Below are 24,738 nucleotides of genomic sequence, written 5' to 3'. Positions count from 1 at the left end.
CAATCCCCGTTACTTTCACAATTTTTTGCCCATGATTTGTTTGATTGATTACATACTTAATCATGCATTTTCTATCAAAATGTATGTAGGCATATATATTTCTCTTCACAAATAATATTTGAATGTGCATTTACTTTTTGGTAACATATTTAAACATGTATTTTGGTGCCCTTAAACGTCAGAGAATTGTGCTGTAATGTTTGGAGAAGTTTGAAATACATAAATCCAGAAAACAGTTGAAAGGTGTTGATTAAATCTTCAAATGTAGAAATTTGCAAAGTCTCAATTACACAATCACTCCTTAATGAAGGAGTAACTAAATGTGAGCAACTTGAAAAGTGATAGGAAAATTTGAGTTGGCTTCTAGCCGGAGATCAGGAAGGGTCTTTGTGGTCCTACCTCTTGCATTTTGCCTGAATCAGTATTATACATCGGAGAGGTGAGAAGGGAACAGTTCCATCATTTTAGTTTTTACTGTTTGAAACTCCTTGTACACTTTTAAAATCATTTTAATTATGAATTTACAGGCAGTGGCATGTTGCTCATATTTTTGGGATTAAGGACCATGTTTTTCTTTCACAGACATGAATGACTGCTATGAATGTGAAGATGAACAGTATCCAAACAAAGATAAGACTATATGTATTCCCAAACGTGCAACCTTCTTGTCCTTTGAAGAACCTCTGGGCCTCAGCTTTGCCTGTTCTGCTCTTTCCTTTGCTTTCATTACAGCACTGGTATTGAAAATATTTGTGAAACACAGGGACACTCCCGTTGTGAAAGCCAACAACCGGGACCTCACCTACACTCTGCTCGTCTCCCTCTTGCTTTGCTTCCTTTCTGCATTACTGTTCATTGGATATCCTGACAAGGTGACATGTCTCCTCCGACAAACTGCTTTTGGCATCATCTTCTCAATGGCTGTTTCTTGTGTGCTGGCAAAAACCATCACTGTAGTTCTAGCTTTCATGGCCACAAAACCAGGATCCCGGATGAGGAAGTGGGTGGGGAAGGGACTGGCAAACTCTATTGTCCTCTCCTGCTCCCTTCTCCAAGCACTCATCTGCACTGTATGGCTGGTGATCTCTCCTCCATTCCCTAATGCTGACATGAAGTCAGTGGCTGAAGAAATTGTACTGGAGTGCAATGAGGGGACGGAGACCTTCTTTTACTGTGTCTTGGGCTACATGGGCTTCCTAGCTTTGCTCAGTTTCACTGTAGCCTTCCTTGCCCGGAAATTACCTGACAGTTTCAACGAAGCCAAGTTCATCACTTTCAGCATGTTGGTCTTTTGCAGTGTTTGGTTGTCCTTTGTCCCTTCCTACCTGAGCACAAAGGGGAAATACATGGTGGCTGTGGAGATCTTCTCTATCTTAGCCTCCAGTGCTGGCTTGTTAGGTTGCATCTTTTCCCCAAAATGTTACATTATTTTGCTGAGGCCTGAGCTGAACAATAGGGAACACCTAATAAGAAGAAAATGATGAAGAAATCAATGGTCTGTGTCACTGGATATAATATTTAGTTGAGGGATTTGTATGCATCCCTGAAAAGAAGCACCCAGAATCCTCTTCAGGCTACCACTCCACAGGATTTAACCCTCTTCTGCTGTCAGTGAAAAAGTGGGAAGGAGATGGTATGTCTCCTTTTCTTGTCCACTCCCAACTTTAATCAGAATTTTTAAAATACCAATTAAATATTAGGCCTGCCCCCAAATTGCTCTGAGGATGAATACAGGGCAGTTGTTCCATTGGTCTGCCCAATCCACGACCCTAGATTTCACCCTAAGATCAAGTAGGGTGTGAAGATGCACACTGAGCATATCTATTGCCTACATATCTCCAATACATGCCCTCTTTCACCGCACTGATGCCCCCATATTCAGCAATTCCAGACCTGATTTAACTTTTCCTCTGCTGACTATGATCTCTGCATTTGTTATCATTAGGTCTGTGCAGTGTATTATTCTGCCCTTAGGCTCTGTCCCACAACTATTCAGCAGTAGAGATGAACAATTTTACACTGTCTAATCCCATCTTATTTTTCTGTATGTGGCTGTGTTAATATATATCCTGCCTCGTTGTAGTGGAACACACAATATGGTCACCACCATGTACACATAATTGCAGCCAGCAATGACTTCGGCTGGCAGGCACTCATGAAGGTCTCTTGGGCTGGTTGCTGATATGCATGGTTTGCTGGTAAGTTAACAGGATACCAACATAAGTGACATAAGAGGTCGGGCTTTTTTTTTCAGCCAGAACTCACTGGAACTCAGTTCTGGCACCTCTCAGGTAGGTGCCATTGCCATTATAAGAGAACAAGGGAGGCGTTCATGCAGAGTTTTGGCATTTTTTTCCCTAGAAAGATAGAACTGAGAAGGGGCATTCAGATGGATCCTTGGTGGCAACGGGCAGGAAGAGGGGGCCCCTCCTAGTGATCCTGTGGAGTTCCCCAGGAGTGGTTCACATCATAGGGCCTTCCGTAACTAAGGGTTATGTTTCATCACTTTCTTTTCCACACTGAAATAACTTTTATCTCTTCAGATTAAGAAGTATGAACGAATTAGAATATTAGAATTAAAATGCACCCATGTAAGTATTGTATTGCATTGATTATAACAAAGTTTCTGAAATTTCATTTCCCCAAACCTATGTGTAATAAAAGTTTGCTCTTGAAATTTTCTGTGCTGTGAATTTCTGGGTTTAGAACTGTTTAGGGACATTTTCAGGGCACCATGTGTTTGACTCTCAAAACAGATCCACCTCTCATACATGCATGTTTTTAGAGGTTCATGGGTAAATTATGTGTGCACGCATCTCCCAACACTTCCTGGGTATCTGCATAATAGCATAGCCAGAACTCCCCCCCCCCCCCGCCTTCTATATTGGTACATCTGACAACATTATTTTGTTGAGACCAGAACTGAATGATAGGGATCTATTAATTAGAAGGAGGCCTTGAAAAAAGTATTTCTTTGCTTCAATGTACAGGCTGGGAATTTGTGTCCATCCATCACATTACCACATTGTCGAGATGAGGAATGGGGGGGGGGTCATTGTATAAGACCACACTCGCTGATCAAATTTGCTGATCAAGCTGGAACAGCATGACAAGGAATTGAGCACAAAGTTATCAATGAGAAACAGAGAAAGATCTGGGGAACCAATTAGGAAGAGGCACCTCAAGTGAGTTAGCGATAGGGAAAGAGGAGTCCAGAGTATCCATCACTGTTTGATACAGAAGGTCAGGAGACTCCAAGGAACTCCACATTGAAACCTTCATGCATGGCAGTAGGACCCCTATACAGGGATCTGCTACCTTCAAATATTACTCTTTCTAATGGTATTTCTAATGGTATTCATCATACATGAATTACCCATATTCTGCTATTTCTTCTTGCTGACTTGCAATTTAGATTTTAATATTACTGTATATCGTTTTATATACTGTTATGAATTTGGACTGGGACAGGGAGAAGTAGGCTGCATGTCAGATCCTTCTAATCCCTGGATCCAGCAAGTGTTAAAATATAAGCCAGGCTACCTTCCTGTGTTGAGGTGATTGCCAGGCTGATGGGCCATTAGTAGAATAAAGGAAAGGGGGCTCTATGTGAGACAGGAAATGGTTGGGGCCCCTCCTTCAATAGGTTGAAAGGAAAAAGCCCGGGTTTAGAGTTGAAAGTTTGCACTGATGCGACCTAGAAATAAAGCAGCAAGCAGGAGAAAGGGTCAGAGAGCAATGTTTGAATCCAAGGCTACAGTTAAGAGGGGAAAAATAAAGACTTTAGGGGTGTTAATGCTGTGAACCACCCCCCCCCCCCCCATCATAGGTTCAGGACGTATATAATGTGTAAATAAACCATCCTAAAAATGCCAAACTCTCTGCGTGCCTTATTCCAAAAGGAAACACAAAGCCTGGCTGAGTGCCTCAAGAGCCAGGAATCTAACAATACTTAGAGACTGGGGTGCTGGGCAAGAATCAGTATGTCCGCCCTTAAATTATATTCCTATTTGTAAAGCACAAAGAAAGGGAAAGGGGGAAATAATAATGTATTTGTGGCACAACTGTTTAAATTTTAGCAAGGAAAAAAAGTGACAAAAGGAGAGAAGGAACGGGAGATACAAGAATAACAAGAGGTAAAATTGAGCACTGTCAACGAATTAAAAAATTGTTCCATGTTGGAGAAGACAGAATTTCAAGAGGCCAGTGTTATGATCAAACACGTTCATTTCCTCCCTCTCTTGAGACCAAAGGGTTACATTTCCAATATTTTTTCTTCTTCTTCAAAATCTTATGCAGCTAAGTGGAAATAAAAACATCCATAAAGAAAGACACACAAGTGACTATCTACCCTTCAATTATCAAAAGCACTATAATTAAAGTTTCCATTTATCAAGCCACCTCATGAACTTGCACAGTACACTATCAAAGCTAATGAGAAAGTCTGTGAGAGGTACTGTAATTGAGCCTTTCAAAGTCTGGTGCCCTTGGACTTTTCTGGATCACAACCCCATCACCTGTAGCCAGCTTTGAATGCTGAGAATTGTAGCTCAAAACATCTGAGGGATACAAGGTTAGAGGAGGCTGATAAAAATATATTACCTCCAGCAATCACGGCTAGACTTAGGAATCAGAAACCATCAGCAAGGATCCATCAGCGCTATCAATATTTTATTTTTTCCAGTTTTCACAGTCTAGATTTCAGACATATGAGCAGGCTAAAAGGACAATTGGGTCAAATTAGGTCCATCTCAAAAGAAGTAATATTACAAGGAGGATTTTTGATTATACGGAGCAATTGTACCAAGAATGGTGGCATTGTTCCTCTTGCTGCTGATTCTGCTGCCTCATGCAATATGCAAGCCTCCCATTGTTAAATGCCATGTCCATGATCCATACACTCCACTTCATCAGTATCATCAGGAAGGAGACCTCATCATTGGTGGCATAGCCTCTCACAGCATCATCGTCTCCAGTTCAATAGCATTCACTGAAAACCCCCCACCAACATTGCTTGAAGAGATAGAGTAAGAACTGAATAATTTTTCTTCTGTATTCTGATTCCTTCTTTGGGCACTGGAGTGATCAGTTTTACAGGAGGGGTGGCTAAACATTGGCCCTGCAGTGGTTGTTGGACTCCATCAGTTCCATCAATAATAATGGACATAGTAGTACAACAACATCTGGAGGGCCACGGTTCTCTGTCCTTGACCTGGAGGCAGAACTAATGTTTGGGTCAAAGGAGATATGTTGTAAGAGAAATGTGATCAGGAGGAATTTCCACAAATTTGAAAAAAATGTTGCCACTTCCCCCACTGATTTAAACATTCAGGGATCATATGAAGACATGTAATATTGTTCTGTAAATAACTGTATCACTTTTGCCTCAGGGCTCCAAGACAATGAAATAAGGGTAGGACTTCTACACAGATGATGAAGCCAGCATTAAAAAATGTGTATCAGGGACATTTTAAAGGCAATTTCTTCCCCTTTAAAAAAAAGTTAAACAAATGCTGTAAAATATAATACTAATGAGGATGATGTAGAACCGTGTTGTGATAAATTTACAGCGTGTTACATGCCCTTCTGATGGAAAATGAAACTCTCTTTTTAGAGTGGTGACTAAGAATTACCAGCACATCCTGGCCTTGCAATTTGCAGTGAAGGAGATCAACGAAAACCCTCAGCTCTTACCCAACGTCACTTTAGGTTTCCGCATCTATGACAGCTATTACAATGCCAAATGGACCTCTCATGCTACAATGTTACTCATATCCACACTGGAAACATTTGTCCCCAACTACATCTGTGACATCAAGAAAAACTTGATAGCCATCATTGGAGGACTCGACTCCCAAACTTCCCTTCATGTGGCAACAATCTTGGATATATATAAGGTTCCAGAGGTGAGATATGCATCTCTTTGTCAACTTACGGGAATTTAACACATCTAGATATATTCTGATAAATGAACACACACATTTCAAATAATCACGTGGGCCACGCTAATGGCAGATCCAAGTTAAGAAATCAAGTATAGATAGCACATATATTATTGCTATCGGGCCTTCTCGGTAGTGGCGCCCGCCTTGTGGAACGCCCTCCCATCAGATGTCAAAGCGATAAATAACTACCTGACATTCAGAAGACATCTTAAGGCAGCCCTGTTCAGGGAAGTTTTTAATCTGTGATATTTTAGTGTATTTCTGGTTTTTATGGAAGCCGCCCAGAGTGGCTGGGGAAACCCAGCCAGATGGGCGGGGTACAAATAATAAATTATTATTATTATTATTATTCAGACATCCCTTTTGGCCTAGCCAGTTCCTGATAAATGATAACAGCTCATTGGCAGGTGAGTATCACTTGGCTTAGCAAAAAGGGCATAGCATGGGCAACCCAAAGGGCAAGTATTAGAAGGCCCAATTGGAAAATGCCCAACAGTGCTCTTAATACACAAATCTTATATAAAAAACTTATTGGTGCTTCTGTCTCTTTCTCCTCCTACCACAACTACGTTTAGCTCATATATGGCCCTGCTCCAGTGATGAATGATAAAACTCCAGGCCTTTTCTTCTACCAGATGGTGCCCAAGGAAGACCACCAGTATAAGGGGATCCTGTCTTTGCTTCTGCATTTCCGGTGGATATGGATTGGAATCCTTACTTTCTATGATGAGAATGCAGAAAGATTTGTGCAAACTGTGGTTCCATTTTATTCCCAGAGTGGCATCTGTTTCGCCTTCATAGAAAGAAGTCACAAATCTACATATGTCACTGAAATTAACGATATGTTTAAACTGGGGGCAAAAATAAATGACAGAATAAATGATAGCAAAGCCAATGTAGTCTTGTTTTATGGAGAATCATATGCTCTAGCATTTTTTAGATGGTTTCCTTACCTATCAGAACTGGAACAAAGTTCAAATAAGCCAAAAGGTAAAGTGTGGATCATGGCAGCCCAGGTGGAGCTCACTTCTTTTGTCTATCAACGGACATGGGATACAGAGAGACTCCATGGGGTTCTCTCATTCACAACACACTCGAATGATCCACCAGGATTTCGTAAATTTGTCAAGAGCAAAACCCCTTCCAACCCGAAAGGAGATGGCTTCATTTTGGACTTCTGGCAACAGGCATTTGGTTGTGTATTTCCAAATCGAGTGGTTGGCAGTGTGAAGGGGGATATTTGCACTGGGCAAGAGCAGCTAGAGAATCTTCCTGGTCCTTTCTTTGAAATGAGCATGACCACCCACAGCTACAACATCTACAATGCTCTCTATGCTGTGGCCCATGCTTTACATGCCCTGTCTACATCCCAAGTCAAACATAGACCAGTAATGATCAGTGGAGGAGTGAAGTTTCAGAAAAAACCGCTGTGGCAGGTACTGGACTGCACACCCTTCCTCAAAGAGGTTCAAAACATGTTCTGTTTGCCTTTTATATCTGTCCATTTGGTTAACTGTCATTATCCCTATGCAACCACAGCAGGGGTCAGCAATCTGGGTGCAGAAATGGTCTTGAAATATTCCCCAGATGCCCTCAAAACCACTTCCTTTATTCCCTGCCCTTTGGCCATGAGATGCACATAGAGCCAAATGGAAACTTCTTCACATGCTTTTCTAGCTTCAATTTCAGCCCAGTGGACTTCGCTGCCTATTAACATCAGACAGAAACCTTCACTGTATTCATTTAGGCACCTGCTTAAAATATTTTTGTTTAGGCAAGTCACATGGGTGTTGTCGTATTTTAATCTCCTTGCATTATACTGCTAATTTTTATTATTATTATTGGTTCAAAAACTGGATTTATTGTAATTTTTATTATTTTAAATATTTTAAATTTCTTCTTTTAAATGGTTTCAACTTAAAGTAGAAAAACTGAAAGAGAACAAAAGAAAATGAATTCCATCCAAGCATGATATAGCCAACTTCTAGACTTTGCCTTTAACACCATTACTTCTTTAACCTGTTTCTTCAACTATTAATAGAAACCTCTTAGATGAGCATGGGATTGTTTTCCCATTTACCTCTGAAGTTGGTGTATAAAAGGAATAATATATCACGTAGCATAGCATATAAAGTCTATAGAGAGCAATGTGATGTATTTTAGACAACAAAATGAACAGAGCACCCACTTTCCACTAATAAATTATTAGTGTGTGTGCATTTGCTGCAGGAGATCTTAAAAATCTGTAATTTGAAATGAACTTCCAAATGTGAGAAATACCTGGCTACATATGAAAAGAAATCTGCTTTCTGCCAAGATGGATATTTGGAAACCTGCCATAAAAAGTGAACATCATAGTTATCTCTTGCTAAATTGAAGCCTTTTCTATACTTTCTCTTTCTAACTAGCTCCATCATTTTCTGAGGGGTATCTCATTTAACAACAGCGCTGGGGATAAGATTTCCTTGGACCAGAATGGGGAGATATTGGCTGGATTTGATATTACCAATTGGATTCTTTCCTCCAACCAATCCTTTCAGAGAGTGAAGGTTGGAGGGGTGGATTCCCTGGCTTCTCCACATCAAGCGTTGACCATCGATGAGGGAGCCATAAAATGGCACCATTGGTTTAACCAGGTAGGAGGTGAACATCAGCCAATTGTGACTTTAAACACTTTAACATAACATACAAAGATAATTTCATTATACATTCTTCAGCCTTTATAAAATTGGATTGGAATAAAGATTAAAGATAGAACAAGCTATGTATTAATGTTATAAGCTGAATGCACAGCCTCTATACTGGTTCCTTTAACCCTGGAAATGAATGTATTAATTGACAATTTAAAGAAGTGAATTCTATTGAATTCTATTCTATATATTCTATTGAATATATTGTTATGAGTTTGGAGGATCAGTCTGAATTCAAGCCTGGTTCCCATTCCAATCCTTCTATCCCGCATCAGCGAGAGGAGAACACATAAAGGGAAGCTTGCAGAACTAGTTTAAATAAAGCCATATGCTTGAATTTTAAATAAAGCCATATATGCTCAAGACTCTGTGTTCTCCACTGAGCTTACTTAAAAGGAAATCTAAGTCCTGATTCTCTCACTGCTCAGAGCCTGGTGTAGCATATAACAATATAAATGCAAATTGCACCCAATGGGCCAACCTAGATAGTATCTCAAATACTTGGGCTGCCACACATCTGTGCCTATATTAATAACAATGCTGAGAGAAGGAAGAAACATTATGTGACATCAGCTTTTACATAACCACCGTAACAAAAACCTAATCCCTATAACTTCTGGATGTTATATTCCTAGACAGAACAAAAGAGCAATGTAAAGTCATTGGTGTTTAATATAGTCTATTCAATATCATCAACAAGGAAGTCCTTACCCACTTCTGTACCTCAGTACCCCTTGGCTGTCACTATGAATCATTCTCTGGGGCATCTGAATGCTCCTCCTTCGATACTGATATTAAGCCCACAAATGAATAGCTGAGTGGAGAATTAGATGCCACCATCTACTGGATAGAAAGCAATGGCTCTCTGTTGTGGATTTGCTAAAAGACCCAAGGCAAGAATGTGGGGTGCTGTAATACACATTACACAAAAACACTTTTGATCAAACCACATGGGTTGAATTTTAAACAAAATATTTTGTTTAATTAAAAAGATATTTTAAAAAATAGATAATTGCTTCTAGCTCCCATATTCTTTAATGGGCAAGGAAATCATTAATCATGTAGTTGAACTGTTCCTTTTTCAGAATTCACAAGTAAAAATAATAAAAAATTAAAACAGTCATGTTTGAACCACTCTGACCTTTGCCAAGCCAATGAAAGCATGTCATTTTTGAGAAGCCTGAATAAATTGCATCAGTGGTTTTACCAAAATTAGAAAGCAAACCTATGGCTTGCAGGTATAAATATTACAGTAAAATAAATATTTCAGTAAAAAAAAGGGGGGTCCATATGTCAATTTTCAACACTTTCTAAACTGTGCCTCCTTTTAAAAAATTTGTATGAATTTTTGACACATTTGTAGACCTCACAAGGAAGATTATGCACCCCACGATTCAGGATTTTAGAATAGCAGGTGTATAACTCTATCTGATGTCAACTTTGCATTAAGAGACACCACCACAACCCTTTAATTTCACTGTGGCAGAAAGAGGTGCGCATACCTAGTCGGAGCCCTGACTAAAGAGGATGTTAAAAACATTACTATCCACAACGGTAATTGGGAAAAAACAATGATTTATTTGCCTTTGCACATTGTGTCAATGGGAAATGTCAGAAAATGAGTCCAATTTGGAATTGAAACAACCTATTAAGTAATTGCTGATATGAATATTGTTGATCTTTTGCAAATCCCTTTTAAGGAAGAGCTTAATTGCCCCTTTTAGCTTTTCTTTGAGTCCACTTATTTTATACATCTCTCTCTTTCATTTGTGTATTAGACACAGCCAAAGTCTGTATGTACTGAGAGCTGCCGCCCTGGTTTTTGCAGGAAAGTGAAGGAGGGGGAAGCATTTTGCTGCTACGATTGCATCCCATGTCCAGAAGGGAAGATTTCAGACCAGGAGGGTAAAAAATTTACTGTCTATATTTATACCTTATTGCCTCTAATCGAGAACATGCATATAAAATTATGCAATCACCAAGGTTCCTTTTTACAGCTTATGAAATATTTAGAAATCTAACAGAAGAGGGACCTAATGAAAGTATGTGTGTGTCTGATAATTTGTGATGTTGAATGCTATTATTAAGGAAGAATCCTATAGCAAACTCCAGCAGCTTGAACAGGATTAGTAGAAAGTGGATTTTCAGATGAGCCAGAATGAGCATTCTGTAACAGCTGGAAATATCATATAGGGTTGAGACTAGGGTGGAGGGTATACTTAGCATACAACACATGAAGGCTATTCAGCTTGGTCACATGATTTGGAAACCCAACCTAAATTAAGCTAATGAAAAGGGTGGTGTAACCCCAACACTATTTTAAAAGTTTGTTTTCTATCTGACAGGCTTTGGGTAGCTCAAGCAATGGCAGCCCTGCTGCTGAATGCATTTTGCATCTGGTACACTTTATGCTGTCTTAATTTATGCCAGGATTGCATTTCACCATCATCTTGGCATAGTATTTGTCCTTATTTGTGAAATCATAGAATCATAGAGTTGGAAGTGACCACAAGGGCCATCGAGTCCAACCCCCTGCCAAGCAGGAAACACCATCAGAGCACTCATCTTCTACAGCAGTCCTTGAAAGCTGTTTTGACACTTTGACTAGAGATGGCAGTATCCCTTTTACTTTCACAAATTTTGTCCATTATTTGGTTGATTTATTATATACTTAATCCTGCATTTTCTCTTGAAATGTGCTTAGACATTTATTTTCACCTTACAAACAATATTTCAATTTCCACTTACTTTCTGGTAACATATTTAAACATTTATTTTGATGCCCTGAAACTTCAGAGAATTGTGCCGTAATGTTTGGAGAAGTGTGAAATATTTAAATCCAGAAAACAGTTGAAAGGTGTTGAAAGGTCATCGAATGTTGAAATCTGCAAAAACTGAATTACACAATCACTCCTTAATGAAGGAGTAAGTAAGTGGGAGCAACGGAAACAGTGACAGGAGAATTTGAGTTGGCTTCTGTATGTAGATCAGGAAGTGTATCTGTGTCCCCCACCCCTTGAATTTTAACATCATCAGTATTCAACATGGATTCATCATTTTCATTATTAAGTGTTTTGAACTCCTTATATGCTTTTGTATTCACAAGATCAAACTTTAATTTTTAAAAACCGGTTCAAAATATTGAAAGAAACAAACAATAGAGGAAGCAGAGTGGCATGTTGGTCATTTTTTTGGATTGAAGAACCATGTTTTTCTTTCACAGACATGAATGACTGCTATGAATGTGAAGATGAAAAGTATCCAAACAAACATAAGACCATATGTATTCCCAAATTTGCAACATTCTTGTCCTTTGAAGAACCTCTGGGCCTCACCTTAGCCTGTTCTGCTCTTTTCTTTGCTTTCATTACAGCACTGGTACTGGAAATATTTGTGAAGCACAGGGACACTCCTGTTGTGAAAGCCAACAACCGGGACCTCACCTACGCTCTGCTCATCTCCCTCTTGCTTTGCTTCCTTTCTGCATTATTGTTCATCGGATATCCTAACAAAGTGACGTGTCTCCTCCGACAAACTGCTTTTGGCATCATCTTCTCAGTGGCTGTTTCTTGTGTGCTGGCAAAAACCATCACTGTAGTTCTAGCTTTCATGGCCACAAAACCAGGATCCAGGATGAAGAAGTGGGTGGGAAAGGGACTGGCAAACTCTATTGTCCTCTCCTGCTCCCTTCTCCAAGCACTCATCTGCACTGTATGGCTGGTGATCTCTCCTCCATTCCCTAATCTTGACATGAAGTCAGTGGTTGAAGAAATTGTACTGGAGTGCAATGAGGGGACTGTGACCTTCTTTTACTGTGTCTTGGGCTACATGGGCTTCCTAGCTATTGTCAGTTTCACTGTAGCCTTCCTTGCCAGGAAATTACCTGACAGTTTCAACGAAGCCAAGTTCATTACTTTCAGCATGTTGGTCTTTTGCAGTGTTTGGTTATCCTTTGTTCCTTCCTACATGAGCACAAAGGGGAAATACATGGTGGCTGTGGAGATCTTCTCTATCTTAGCCTCCAGTGGTGGGTTGTTGGGTTGCATCTTTTCCCCAAAATGTTACATTATTTTGCTGAGGCCTGAGCTGAACAGTAAGGAACACCTAATAAGAAGAAAATTTTCTTAAACTGAACATAATACATAGACTAGTTTATATCTGAAGAGGAATTCCAATTCACATATCAAGCAAATTCTTTCTCAAAATCAAATCTTTGTTTAGAAAATGCATTTGGGTCTCTTCAGTTCCAAGAATATCTATGCAAAAAATGCAAATACAGATAAAATGAGGAGGATTTGGGATCCGAGTCTTAGAATTGTATCACCAAGCATATTTACTCTCAGGTACACAATTCTGGAGACCCATAAGTGAAAACAATTGTCCAAATTGGCTGCTTTGGAATATTCCTTTCTAGCACCTCTAGAAAGATGGGCAGGACTTGAGTCTAAATACATTAATACTCAATATGCTATTGAAACAATAACTTCAGTTCTAATGAAATGGCACCGCATGTCCCAAAAATATAAATTTTACCCTTTCTTCCACAACAAAATGACTTTGTGGGGAAACCCATCTTTAAAAATTGGGAAAGAAATGGTTGTATGGAGGAGGTGGATCAATTTGGGTATACTAACGTTAGACCAGCTAATAAATGAAGAGGAGGGATTTTATACATATTCCATTTTAAGAGACAAATACAGATTGCCTACAAATGCTCAATGCAAATATCTCCAGATATATTGAAGCAGTTGATTGATTCTTATGCAACAAAAAAGGTGGCCCTTGACATATATAAATCTTAGTTACTAGCAAACTAATTTGATATACAGGTATTGAGAGAGGGTTGGAACAAGGAATTAGAGACCTCAATTTTGACCACACAGTTGGACACTGTTTTTACTGCTATTGCAAGGGTGTCTCTGGACCTTAAACTGAGGCTCATACAACAAGAAATAATATTTAGAATATACTGGATCCCATTATGTTTGTTTTAAAAAGGGCTTTGAAACGTATCTAACTGTTGGAGATGCAATAGAGATAATCCTATATCGAAAGATTTTTGGCAGAAGGAAACTGAAACTATCAACAGAACTGTGCGGAACAACTTTACATTTACAGAGCAAAATATCCTCTTGAATTATGTACCAAGTGCAAGGAATAATATGAGTGGACTCTCCATGCCCTTACCACAGAAAAAAGACTGATACTGATAAATTGGAAAAAATAAAAGTGTTGCTCCATTCTATGATTGGATTAAAGACTTATATAACCTAAAACATGAAGAAATTTTGTCTTTTTCTTTTTTTCTCTTTTATTTACGTCTCACCGTACTTAGTCCACATATAATTATGTACTTTTTGAACTTTAAATAAAGATGGGGGGAAATAACCAAGAAGAAAATGCTGAAGAAATAAAAGGATATGACATTGGCTATATTTAGCACCCAGAATCCTCTTCAGGATAACACTGCACAGGACTGCTGTCAGTCAAAATGGGAAGGAGATGGTGTGTCTTCCAACTTTAATCAGAATTTTTAAACACCAATTAAATATTAGCCCTGCCCCCAAATTGCTCTTTGGATGGATACAGTGCAGGGCCATTGTTCCCTTCACCAGCCCAATCCAGGGCCAAAGATTTCACACCCAGATCAGGTTGCCCGTGCAGATGCCAACTGAGCATATCTATTACCTGCAAATATCCACTACTTGCCGTCTTTCAACATACTGAGTCCACCATCTTCAGCAATTCCAGATCTACTGTACCTGCTCACTGTGAACTCTGTGTTTGTTGTACTTAGACCTTGGCACTGTACTATTCTGCCCTGATAGTCTTCCCCACAAGTATTCCACACTAGAGATGAACAATTTTTCCATGTCTAATTCCATTTTACTTTTATGCTGTGTTAATGTATATCTTGCCCCATTCTAGTGTAGATATTTTAGGATAAGTTTGTGGAAATCTTTTAAAAACTGCACATAAAAACAGTCACAAAAGATAACACACTGCGTACTATAAGGTTTATGAAGGACCTGCTCTATCTTTTTCCCCACTTGCATTCTTCAAAACTGTAAATCTGACAGATAATCTGGGTAAAAATATTTTGCCATCACTCTCAAACTAAGGAAGACTCAAGACAGCACTTTAAGTTGGGAAAAGGGGCAGTGGGCTGGATCCTTGGTGATAATGGGCAGGAAGAAGGGCCCACTTCTCGTAATCCCATGGGGTTTCCCTGGAGTGGTTGAAACCATAGGAGCTTCCGTAACTAGGGGTTATGTTTCACCACTTTCTTTTCCCCTTTAAATGAACTCTTATCTCTTGATATTATGGAGTATGAATGAATTAGAATATTAGAATTCATACGTGCATGTTTATAGAGGTTCATAGGTAGATTACATGTACATGCTTCTCCCAACACCTTCTGGGCACCAGAAAAAAGCAAAGCCAGAATTCTTCTTGTTATTAACTGAGTATCCTCTCCCTCCCTCCCTTCCATATTGGTACGTCTGTACTACATTATTTGGTTGAGACCTGAACTGACCGATAGGGATCAATTAGTTAGAAGGAAGTCTTAAAGAATGCTAGAAATTTGTGTCCATCCATCAAATTATCACATTGTCTATATGAGGATTCTGGGGTCATTTTATGATACCAAACTCATTGATCAAATTTGCTGATGAAGCTGGAGCAGCAAGACAAGGAACTGAACATGAGGTTATCAATGAGAAAGAAAGAAAGACCTGGCGAGCCAATTAGAAATACATACTCAAAGTGAGTTGGAGATAGTGAAAGAGTAGTCCAGCGCATCTATCACTGTTCATGCAGAAGGTCAGGAGACTCTAAGGAACTCCACATTGAAACCTTCATGCATGGCAGTAGGTTCCCTGTTGGAGAACTTTGGGGTCACATTATGATACATCTAATGAAATAAAATTACTATACAGGGATCTGCTACCTTCAAATATTACTCTTTCTAATGATATAAAATCATTTATTGTACTTGAACAGCTCATATTCTGCCATTTTTGTTCTTGCTGTTGTGTACTTTGTATACAGTTACGAATTTGGGCTGGAACGGGGGGAAGTAGGCTGCATGTCAGATCCTTCTAATCCCTGGATCCAGAAAGTGTTAAAATATAAGACAGGCTGCCTTCCTGTGTTGAATTGATTGCTTGGGTGATGGGCTATTAGGAGAACAAAGGGAAGGGGGCTCTATGTGGGAGAGGAAATGGTTGGAGCCCCTTCATCATTTTGGTGGAAGGACAAAGCCTGGTTTAGAGTTGAGAGTTTGCAGTGATGTGACCTAGAAAGCAGCAAGCTTTCTTTTCTTTTCTTTTAAAACAGAAAAGTTGGATGTCTGTTTGAATCCGAAGGCTACAGCCAAGAGAAAAACGTGACCCTTTGGGGTATTAATGCTGTGAATACCTCTACTGTAGGCTCAGGTCAAATAATATTGTAACATTTATAAAATTTATTAATATTATAACTTTCCAGGTCAGAATTTCAAGAGGCCAGTGCTATCATCAAACATATTCATTTCCTCCCTCTCTTGAGACCAAAGGGTTGTATTTTCGGTATATTTTTTATCTTCTTTATTACTGTTAGCCAAAAGCATATGCAGCTAAGAGAAAGTGAAAACTTCTGTTCAGAAAAGCACACAAGTGACCTTTAATTATACAAAGAACTATAATTAGGGTTCCCTTGTGTCAAAGCACCTCATGGACTTGACAAGTACACTATCAAAGCTAATGAGAAATTTGAAAAGCTATTATAACTGAGCCTTTCAAATACTGGAGCCATTGGACTGTTCTGAATCACAACCCCCTCACCTGCAGCCAGCTTTGAATGTTGGGAATTGTGGTGCAAAACATCTGAAGAAGCATAACAAAGATATATTACCTCCAGCAATCACAGCTAGACTTAGGAATCAGAAACCTTCAAGGATCCATCAGTGTCAACACTATTTTTTTCATCAGTTTTCACAGTATGGATTTCAGACATATGAGCAGACTAAAAGGTCAATCAGGTCAGTCACAAAAGCTATAATAGTTGTAGGGGCATCTTAGTGTATAGGGAAAAATTGTACCAAGGATGGTGGCATTATTGGTCTTACTGCTGATTCTACTTCCTCATGCAATATGCAAACGTCTCATTGTTAAATGCCACATTGATGATCCATACACTCCACTTCATCAGTATCATCAGGAAGGAGACCTCATCCTTGGTGGCATAGCCTCTCACAGCATCATCGTCTCCAGTTCAATAGCCTTCACCGAAAACCTCCCACCAACACTTCATGAAGAGCTAAGGTAAGACCTGTATAATTTCACTTCTACATTTTGATTCCTTCTTTGCATGGACATTGTTGAACACCAACATCTGGAGGGGCAAAATTCTCCACCCTTGACCTAGAGGCAGAACTACTGTTTGTGTCAAAAGATATGTGATGTGGGACAAATGTGGCCTAGAGGATCTCCGCTAGTTTAAATAAATTGTTTCCACTTTCCACATGAACAAAACATTCAGGTATCATATGAAGACATGTATTATTGTTGTGGAAATAACCGCATAACTTATACTTCGGGGCCCCAAGAGAATGAAATAAGGACAGAACTTCAACACAGATGATAAAGCCAGCATTAAAAATGTACATCAAGGACATTTAAAAATCTGTGATCCCTCCCATAGAATTTGCCCCCTACATTCCTTTTCTCCCATTGTAGGCAAGGCAGAGGATCACTTGTAGTGATTCAGGTTCAAGAGCTTCCTCCCCTGCAAAAATAAAAAACCTTAAATAATTGCAGTAATAAATACTACTAATGAGGATTATGTAGATCTGAGCAGTGATAACTTTACAAAGTGTTACATGCTCTTCTGATAGAAAATGAAATTCTCTTTTAGTGTGGTACCTAAGAATTACCAGCACATCCTGGCCTTGCAATTTGCAGTGAAGGAGATCAACGAAAACCCTCAGCTCTTACCCAATGTCACTTTAGGTTTCCGCATCTATGACAGCTATTTCAATGCCAAATGGACCTCACATGCCACAATGTTACTCATATCCACACTGGAAACATTTGTTCCCAACTACATCTGTGACATCAAGAACAACTTGATAGCCATTATTGGGGGACTGGACTCCCAAACTTCCCTTCATGTGGCAACAATCTTGGATATCTATAAGGTTCCACAGGTGAGAGAGAGATATCTCTGACATGTAATGGAGAGATTTGGGTAAATAAATGAGCAGATTTCATAAAATCAGGTGGGCCATGCTAGATCCAAGTTAAAAAACAGCCTTGATAGGACATATGTTTTTGCTTCAGACATCCCTTTTGGCTTAGTCATTGCCTAATATATGATAACAGCTGATTGGCATCTAAGTGTAGCTAGGCGTAACAAAAATAGCATGTGCAGCCAAAAATAAAGGAATGGATCCCCAATTGGAGATTGTCCCAGTGATGCTTGTAATACACAAATCGAATATCTAAAAGTTATTGTTGCTTCTGTCTCTTTCTTCTCCTACCACAACTATGTTAAGCTGATATATGGCCCTGCTCCAGTGATGAATGATAAAACCCCAGGCCTTTTCTTCTACCAGATGATGCCCAAGGAAGACCACCAGTATAAGGGGATCCTGTCTTTGCTTCTGCATTTCAGGTGGATATGGATTGGGGTCCTGACTTTCTATGATGAGACTGCAGAAAGATTTCTGCAAACTGTGGTTCCTTTTTTTTCAGAAAATGGCATCTGTTTTGCCTTCATAGAAAGAAGTCACAAATCTACTTATGTCAGTGAAATTAATGATATGTTTAAACAGGGTGCAAGAATACATGACAGAATAAATGATAGCAAAGCCAATGTAGTCTTGTTTTATGGAGTATCATATGCTCTGGCATTTTTTCGATGGTTGCCTTACCTATCAGAACTGGAACAAATTAGAAATACCCCAAATGGTAAAGTGTGGGTTATGACAGCCCAGGTGGAGCTCACTTCTTTTGTCTATCAATGGACTTGGGATACAGAAATACTCCATGGGGTTCTCTCATTCACAGCTCACTCAAATGATCCACCAGGATTTCATCAATTTGTCCAGAGCAAAACCCCTTCCAGCCCGAAAGGAGATGGCTTCATTTTGGACTTCTGGCAACAGGCATTTGGCTGTGTGTTTCCAAAACGATTTGTTGGCAGTGTGAAGGGGGATATTTGCACTGGGCAAGAGCAGCTAGAGAATCTTCCTGGTCCTTTCTTTGAAATGAGCATGACCAGCCAAAGCTACAACATCTACAATGCTGTCTATGCTGTGGTCCATGCTTTACATGCCCTGTCTACATCCCAAGTCAAACACAGACCAGTAATGATCAGTGGAGGTATGAAGTTTGACAATCAACATCTGTGGCAGGTAATGGGCTAAACACCCTTTCTGAAAGAGGTTCAAAAGTCTTTGGTTTTATCCCTTTTGGTAATAGTCACTTTTTCTATGCAACTCCAGCAGGGTGCAGCAATGTGGGTGCACTAATGCTCTTGAAATCTTCCCCAGGTGCGCCCAAAGGTAATTCTTCAATTCACTGCCCTTTGGCCATAAAATAGTTGTTTTATGTCTCTTTAAATGCACAAAGTGACAAATGGGAACTTCTCCACATATCTTTCAAGGTTCAAATTCAGCCTACTGGACTTCCCTTCCTATTGACATCAGACAGAAACCTTCACTGCATTCATTTACACACCTGCTTAAAACTTATTTGTTTAGGAAAGGCTACCCAGTCACATGAGTGTTGATGTATTTTAATCTCCTTTAATTTTTGCGAATTTTAATTATTTTAAAAGTTTCCTTCAACTATTGATTCCAACCTGTTAGATGAGCATGGGGCTGGTTTCTCATTTACCTCTGAAGTTGGAGTAACAAAGGAATAATATATCACATAGCATAGCATATAAAGTCTATAGAGAGCTAAGTGATGTATTTTAGACAACAAAATAAACAGAGCACCCACTTTCCACTAATAAATTATTTATGGCTGTGTGTGCATTTGCTGCAGGAGATCTTAAGAATCTGTAATCTGAAATGAACTTCCAAATGTGAGAAATGCCTGGCTATAGATGAAAAGAAAACTGCTTTCCTCCAATGTGGATATGTGGAAACCTGCCATGAAAGTGAATGTCATGATAGTCCCTTGATGAATTGAAGCCTTTTCTATACTTTCTCTTTCTTTCTCAATCCAGCTCCATCATTTTCTGAGAGGTATCTCATTTAACAACAGCGCAGGGGATAAGATTTCCTTGGACCAGAATGGGGAGATATTGGCTGGATTTGATATTACCAATTGGATTATTTCCTCAAACCAGTCCTTTCAGAGAGTGAAGGTAGGAGGCGTGGATTCTCTGGCTCCTCCACAGCAAGCTTTGACCATCAATGAGGGAGCTATAAAATGGCACCACTGGTTTAACCAGGTAGGATGTGAACATCAGCCATTTGTGAATACGAACACTTTAACATAACATACAAAGATAATTTCATTGTACATTGTTCAGGCTTTATAAAATTGGATTAAAGATAGCACAACCTATGAATTAATGTTGTTATCTAAATGCACAGCCTCTACACTAGTTTCTGTTATACTGAAATAAATATATTGAATGACAATTTGAAGAAGTAAATCCTAAATAGATTTTGATATTGAATATATTGTTATGAGTTTGGAGGACCAGTCTGGATGAAACCCTGGTTCACATTACAATTCTGGCGTCCTGAATCAGTGAGGGAAGAACAGGGAATTTTGCTGAACTAGTTCCTTTGTCAAGGTAATGGCTTTGACTGGCCAGTTAAAACCTATGGATCACAGTTATAAATATTTCATTTTCAAAAGAATCCATATGTTAATTTTCAGCACTTTCTATACTGTGGCTCCTTTACAAAATGTGTATAAGGCTTTGACACATTTGTACACCTCATAAAGCAGATTATGCATGCCATGTTTCAAGGCTGGTGTATAACTCTGAAGCTTAATTTGCATTAAGGGACACGACCACAATCACTTAATGTTACTGTGGCAGAAAGGACCCTATTAAAAAAGGCTATTAAAAACTTTACTGTATACAACAGTAACCGCAAAAAACAGCAAATTATTGGAGTTTGCACATTGTGTCACCCAGAAATGTCAGGAAATGAGTCAAAATGGAATTGAAACAGGCTAGAAAGTGAATTTCTGAAATGAATGTTGTTCATTTGCAAAGGAAGAGCTAAACGTCCCCTTTTAGCTTTTCTTTGAGTCCACTTATTTTATAAACCTCTCTCTTTCATTTGTGTATTAGACACAGCCTACCTCTGTATGTACTGAGAGCTGCCACCCTGGTTTTTGCAGGAAGGTGAAGGAGGGGGAAGCATTTTGCTGCTACGATTGCATCCCATGTCCAGAAGGGAAGGTTTCAGACAAAAAAGGTAAGAAATTTACTGTCTTTATTCATAGCTTGTTGCCTCTAATCAATATCATGCATCTGAAATCATGCATTCACCAGGGTTCCATTTGACAGTTCATGAAATATTGAGAAATCTTGCTGAAGAGGGACATAATGAAAGTGTGTGTGTGTGTGTGTGTGTGTGTGAGAGAGAGAGAGAGAGAGAGAGAGAGAGAGAGAGAGAGAATCTGTGATTGTGGATGTTAAATACTGTTATTAAGGAAGAATCCTATAGCAAGATCCAACAGGTTGAACAGGATTAGTATAAATTGGATTTTCAGAAGAGCCAGGAGGTTTCTGTAACAGCTGGAAGTATGCTATCATCTCTCCCTCATCCAGGCTTACAAATAATATATTTTTCCTTAAAATAATATTTGAATGTGCATTTACTTTCTGGTAACATATTTAACTGTGTATTTTGAAACCCCTAAACTTCAGAGAATTGTGCCATAATGTTTAGAGAAATGTGAAATACCGAAATCGAGAAAACAGTTGAAAGGTCTTGATTAGGTAATCTAATGTAAAAATGTGCAAAAACTGAATTACACGATCACTCCTTAATGAAGGAATACATAAGTGTAAGCAACTAGAACAATGAGAGGAAAACTGAGCTGGCTTCTGGTCCTAGATCAGGAAGGGTCTTTGTGGCCCTCCCTCTTGCTTTTTGCTTCAATCAGTATTCTACATTGCATAGGCGAGAAGGGCATGGTTCCATCATTCTAGTCTTCATTGTTGAAAACTCTTTTTTCACTTTTTAAATCATTTTAATAATGTAATTACAATTAGTGGCATGTTGGTCATATTTTGGGGAATAAGAACAATACCTTTCTTTCTCAGACATGAATGACTGCTATGAATGTGAATATGAACAGTATCCGAGCAAAAATAAGACTATATGTATTCCCAAGCATACAACTTTCTTGTCCTTTGACGAACCTCTGGGCATCAGCTTAGAATGTTCTGCTCTTTCCTTTGCTTTCATTACAGCACTAGTACTGGAGATATTTGTGAAACACAGGGACACTCCCATTGTGAAAGCCAACAACCGGGACCTCACCTACACTCTGCTCATCTCCCTCTTGCTTTGCTTCCTTTCTGCATTACTGTTCATCGGATATCCTAACAAAGTGACGTGTCTTCTCCGACAAACTGCTTTTGGCATCATCTTCTCAGTGGCTGTTTCTTGTGTGCTGGCAAAAACCATCACTGTGGTTCTGGCTTTCATGGCCACAAAACCAGGGTCCCGGATGAGGAAGTGGGTGGGGAAGGGACTGGCGAATTCTATTGTCCTCTCCTGCTCCCTTATCCAAGCACTCATCTGCACTGTATGGCTGGTGATCTCTCCTCCATTCCCTAATGCTGACATGAAGTCAGTGGCTGAAGAAATTGTACTGGAGTGCAATGAGGGGACAGTGACCTTCTTTTACTGTGTCTTGGGCTACATGGGCTTCCTAGCTATTGTCAGTTTCACTGTGGCTTTCCTTGCCCGGAAATTACCTGACAGTTTCAACGAAGCCAAGTTCATCACTTTCAGCATGTTGGTCTTTTGCAGTGTTTGGTTATCTTTTGTTCCTTCCTACATGAGCACAAAGGGGAAATACATGGTGGCTGTGGAGATCTTCTCTATCTTAGCCTCCAGTGCTGGCTTGTTGGGTTGCATCTTTTGCCCAAAATGTTACATTATTTTGCTGAGGCCTGAGCTGAACACTAGGGAACACCTAATAAGAAGAAAATGATGAAGAAATCAAGGGTCTGTGTCACTGGATATAATATTTAGTTCAGGGATTTGTATGCATCTCTGAAAAGAAGCACCCAGAATTCTCTTCAGGCTAACACTGCACAGGATTAAGCCCTCCTCTGCTGTCAGTGAAAGTGGGAAGGAGATGGTGTGTCTCCTTTCCCTGCCTGCGTCCAACTTTAATCAAGATTTTTAAAACACCAATTAAACATTAAACCTGCCCCCAAATTGCTTTTTGGATGGATACAGTGCAGGATCGTTGTTCCCTTCACCAGCCCAATCCAGGGCCAAAGATTTCACACCCAGATCAGGTTGACTGTGCAGATGCCAACTGAGCATATCTATCACCTGCAAATATCCACTACTTGCCGTCTTCAACATACTGAGTCCACCATCTTCAACAATACCAGATCTACTGTACCTGCTCACTGTGAACTCTGTGTTTGTTGTTTTTAGACCTTGGCACTGTACTATTCTGCCCTGATAGTCTTCCCCACAAGTATTCCACACTAGAGATGAACAATTTTTCCATGTCTAATTCCATTTTACTTTTACGCTGTGTTAATGTATATCTTGTCCAATTCTAGTGTAGATATTTTAGGATAGGTTTGTGGAAATCTTTTAAAAACTGCACATAAAAACAGTCACAAAAGATAACACACTGCGTACTATAAGGTTTATGAAGGACTTGCTCTGTCTTTTTCCCCACTTGCATTCTTCAAAACTGTAAATCTGACAGATAATCTGGGTAAAAATGTTTTGCATCAGTCTCAAACCAAGGAAGACTCAAGACAACACTTTAAGTTGGGGTAGGGGCAGTGGGCTGGATTCTTGGAGGCAATGGGCTCGAAGAAGGGCCCACTTCTCGTAATCCCATGGGGTTTCCCTGGAATGGTTGAAACCATAGGAGCTTCCGTAACTAGGGGTTATGTTTCACCACTTTCTTTTCCCCTTCGAATGAACTCTTATCTCTTGAGATTATGGAGTATGAATGAATTAGAATATTAGAATTAAAATACACCCATGAAAGCATTACATTGCAATGATAATAGCATAGTGGCTGAAACCTCATTCCCCACCACCCTACTGTAATTAAAGGTTGCTTTTGAAATTCTCTGTGTTGTGAATTTCTGAGTTTAGAACTGTTTAGGCACCATGTGTTTGTCTCACAAAACAGAGCCGCCTCTCATACGTGCATGTTTATAGAGGTTCATAGGTAGATTACATGTACATGCATCTCCCAACACCTCCTGGGCACCAGGATAAAAGCATAGCCAGAATTCTTCTTGTTATTAACTGAGTATCCTCTCCCTCCCTCCCTTCCATATTGGTACATCTCTACTACATTATTTGGTGAAACCTGAACTGAACGATAGCGATCGATTAATTAGAAGGACGTCTTGAAGAAATGAGGAATCTGAGGGTGGGGGGTCATTTTATGATACCAAATTCATGGATCAAATTTGCTGATGAAGCTGCAACAGCAAGACAAGGAACTGAACACGAGGTTATCAATGAGAAACAAAGAAAGATCTGGAGAGCCAATTAGAAAGAGATACTCAAAGTGAGTTGGAGATAGTGAAAGAGTAGTCCAAAGCATCTATCACTGTTGATGCAGAAGGTCAGGAGACTCCAAGGAACTCCACATTGAAACCTTCATGCATGGCAGTAGGACCCCTGTTGGAGAGCTTTGGGGTTACATTATGATACATCTAATGAAATAAAATTACTATACAGGGATCTGCTAACTTCAAATATTACTCTTTCTAATGATATAAAATCATTTATTATACTTGAACTGCTCATATTCCGCCATTTTTGTTCTTGCTGTTGTGTATTTTATATATGGTTATGAATTTGGGCTGGAACAGGGGGAAATAGGCTGCATGTCAGATCCTTCTAATCCCTGGAT

General features: G+C 39.4%; 1 protein-coding gene and 1 long non-coding RNA gene across 2 annotated transcripts in view; one reads left to right on the top strand and one right to left on the bottom strand.

Moving 5' to 3' along the window:
- Positions 1–24,738, bottom strand: part of LOC309326666 — a 271,304-nt gene that overhangs the window by 110,206 nt on the left and 136,360 nt on the right. The window lies entirely within an intron of this gene.
- LOC309328417 (vomeronasal type-2 receptor 26-like) lies at positions 585–22,824 on the top strand (the record flags this gene model as incomplete). The annotated part of the gene is made up of 8 exons (XM_081838418.1): positions 585–872; positions 4,915–5,027; positions 5,615–5,906; positions 6,581–6,961; positions 18,615–19,034; positions 19,856–20,083; positions 20,945–21,071; positions 21,926–22,824. The coding sequence occupies 8 exons, from the start codon at positions 585–587 to the stop codon at positions 22,822–22,824; spliced, it is 2,748 nt and encodes a 915-aa protein (XP_081694544.1).

This window comes from Podarcis erhardii (genome assembly GCF_964252035.2).
Source record: "Podarcis erhardii genome assembly, chromosome: 13".
NCBI lineage: Eukaryota > Metazoa > Chordata > Lepidosauria > Squamata > Lacertidae > Podarcis > Podarcis erhardii.
The sequence above is the reverse complement of the archived record's forward strand: the minus strand, read 5'-3'. Positions and strand labels throughout refer to the sequence as shown.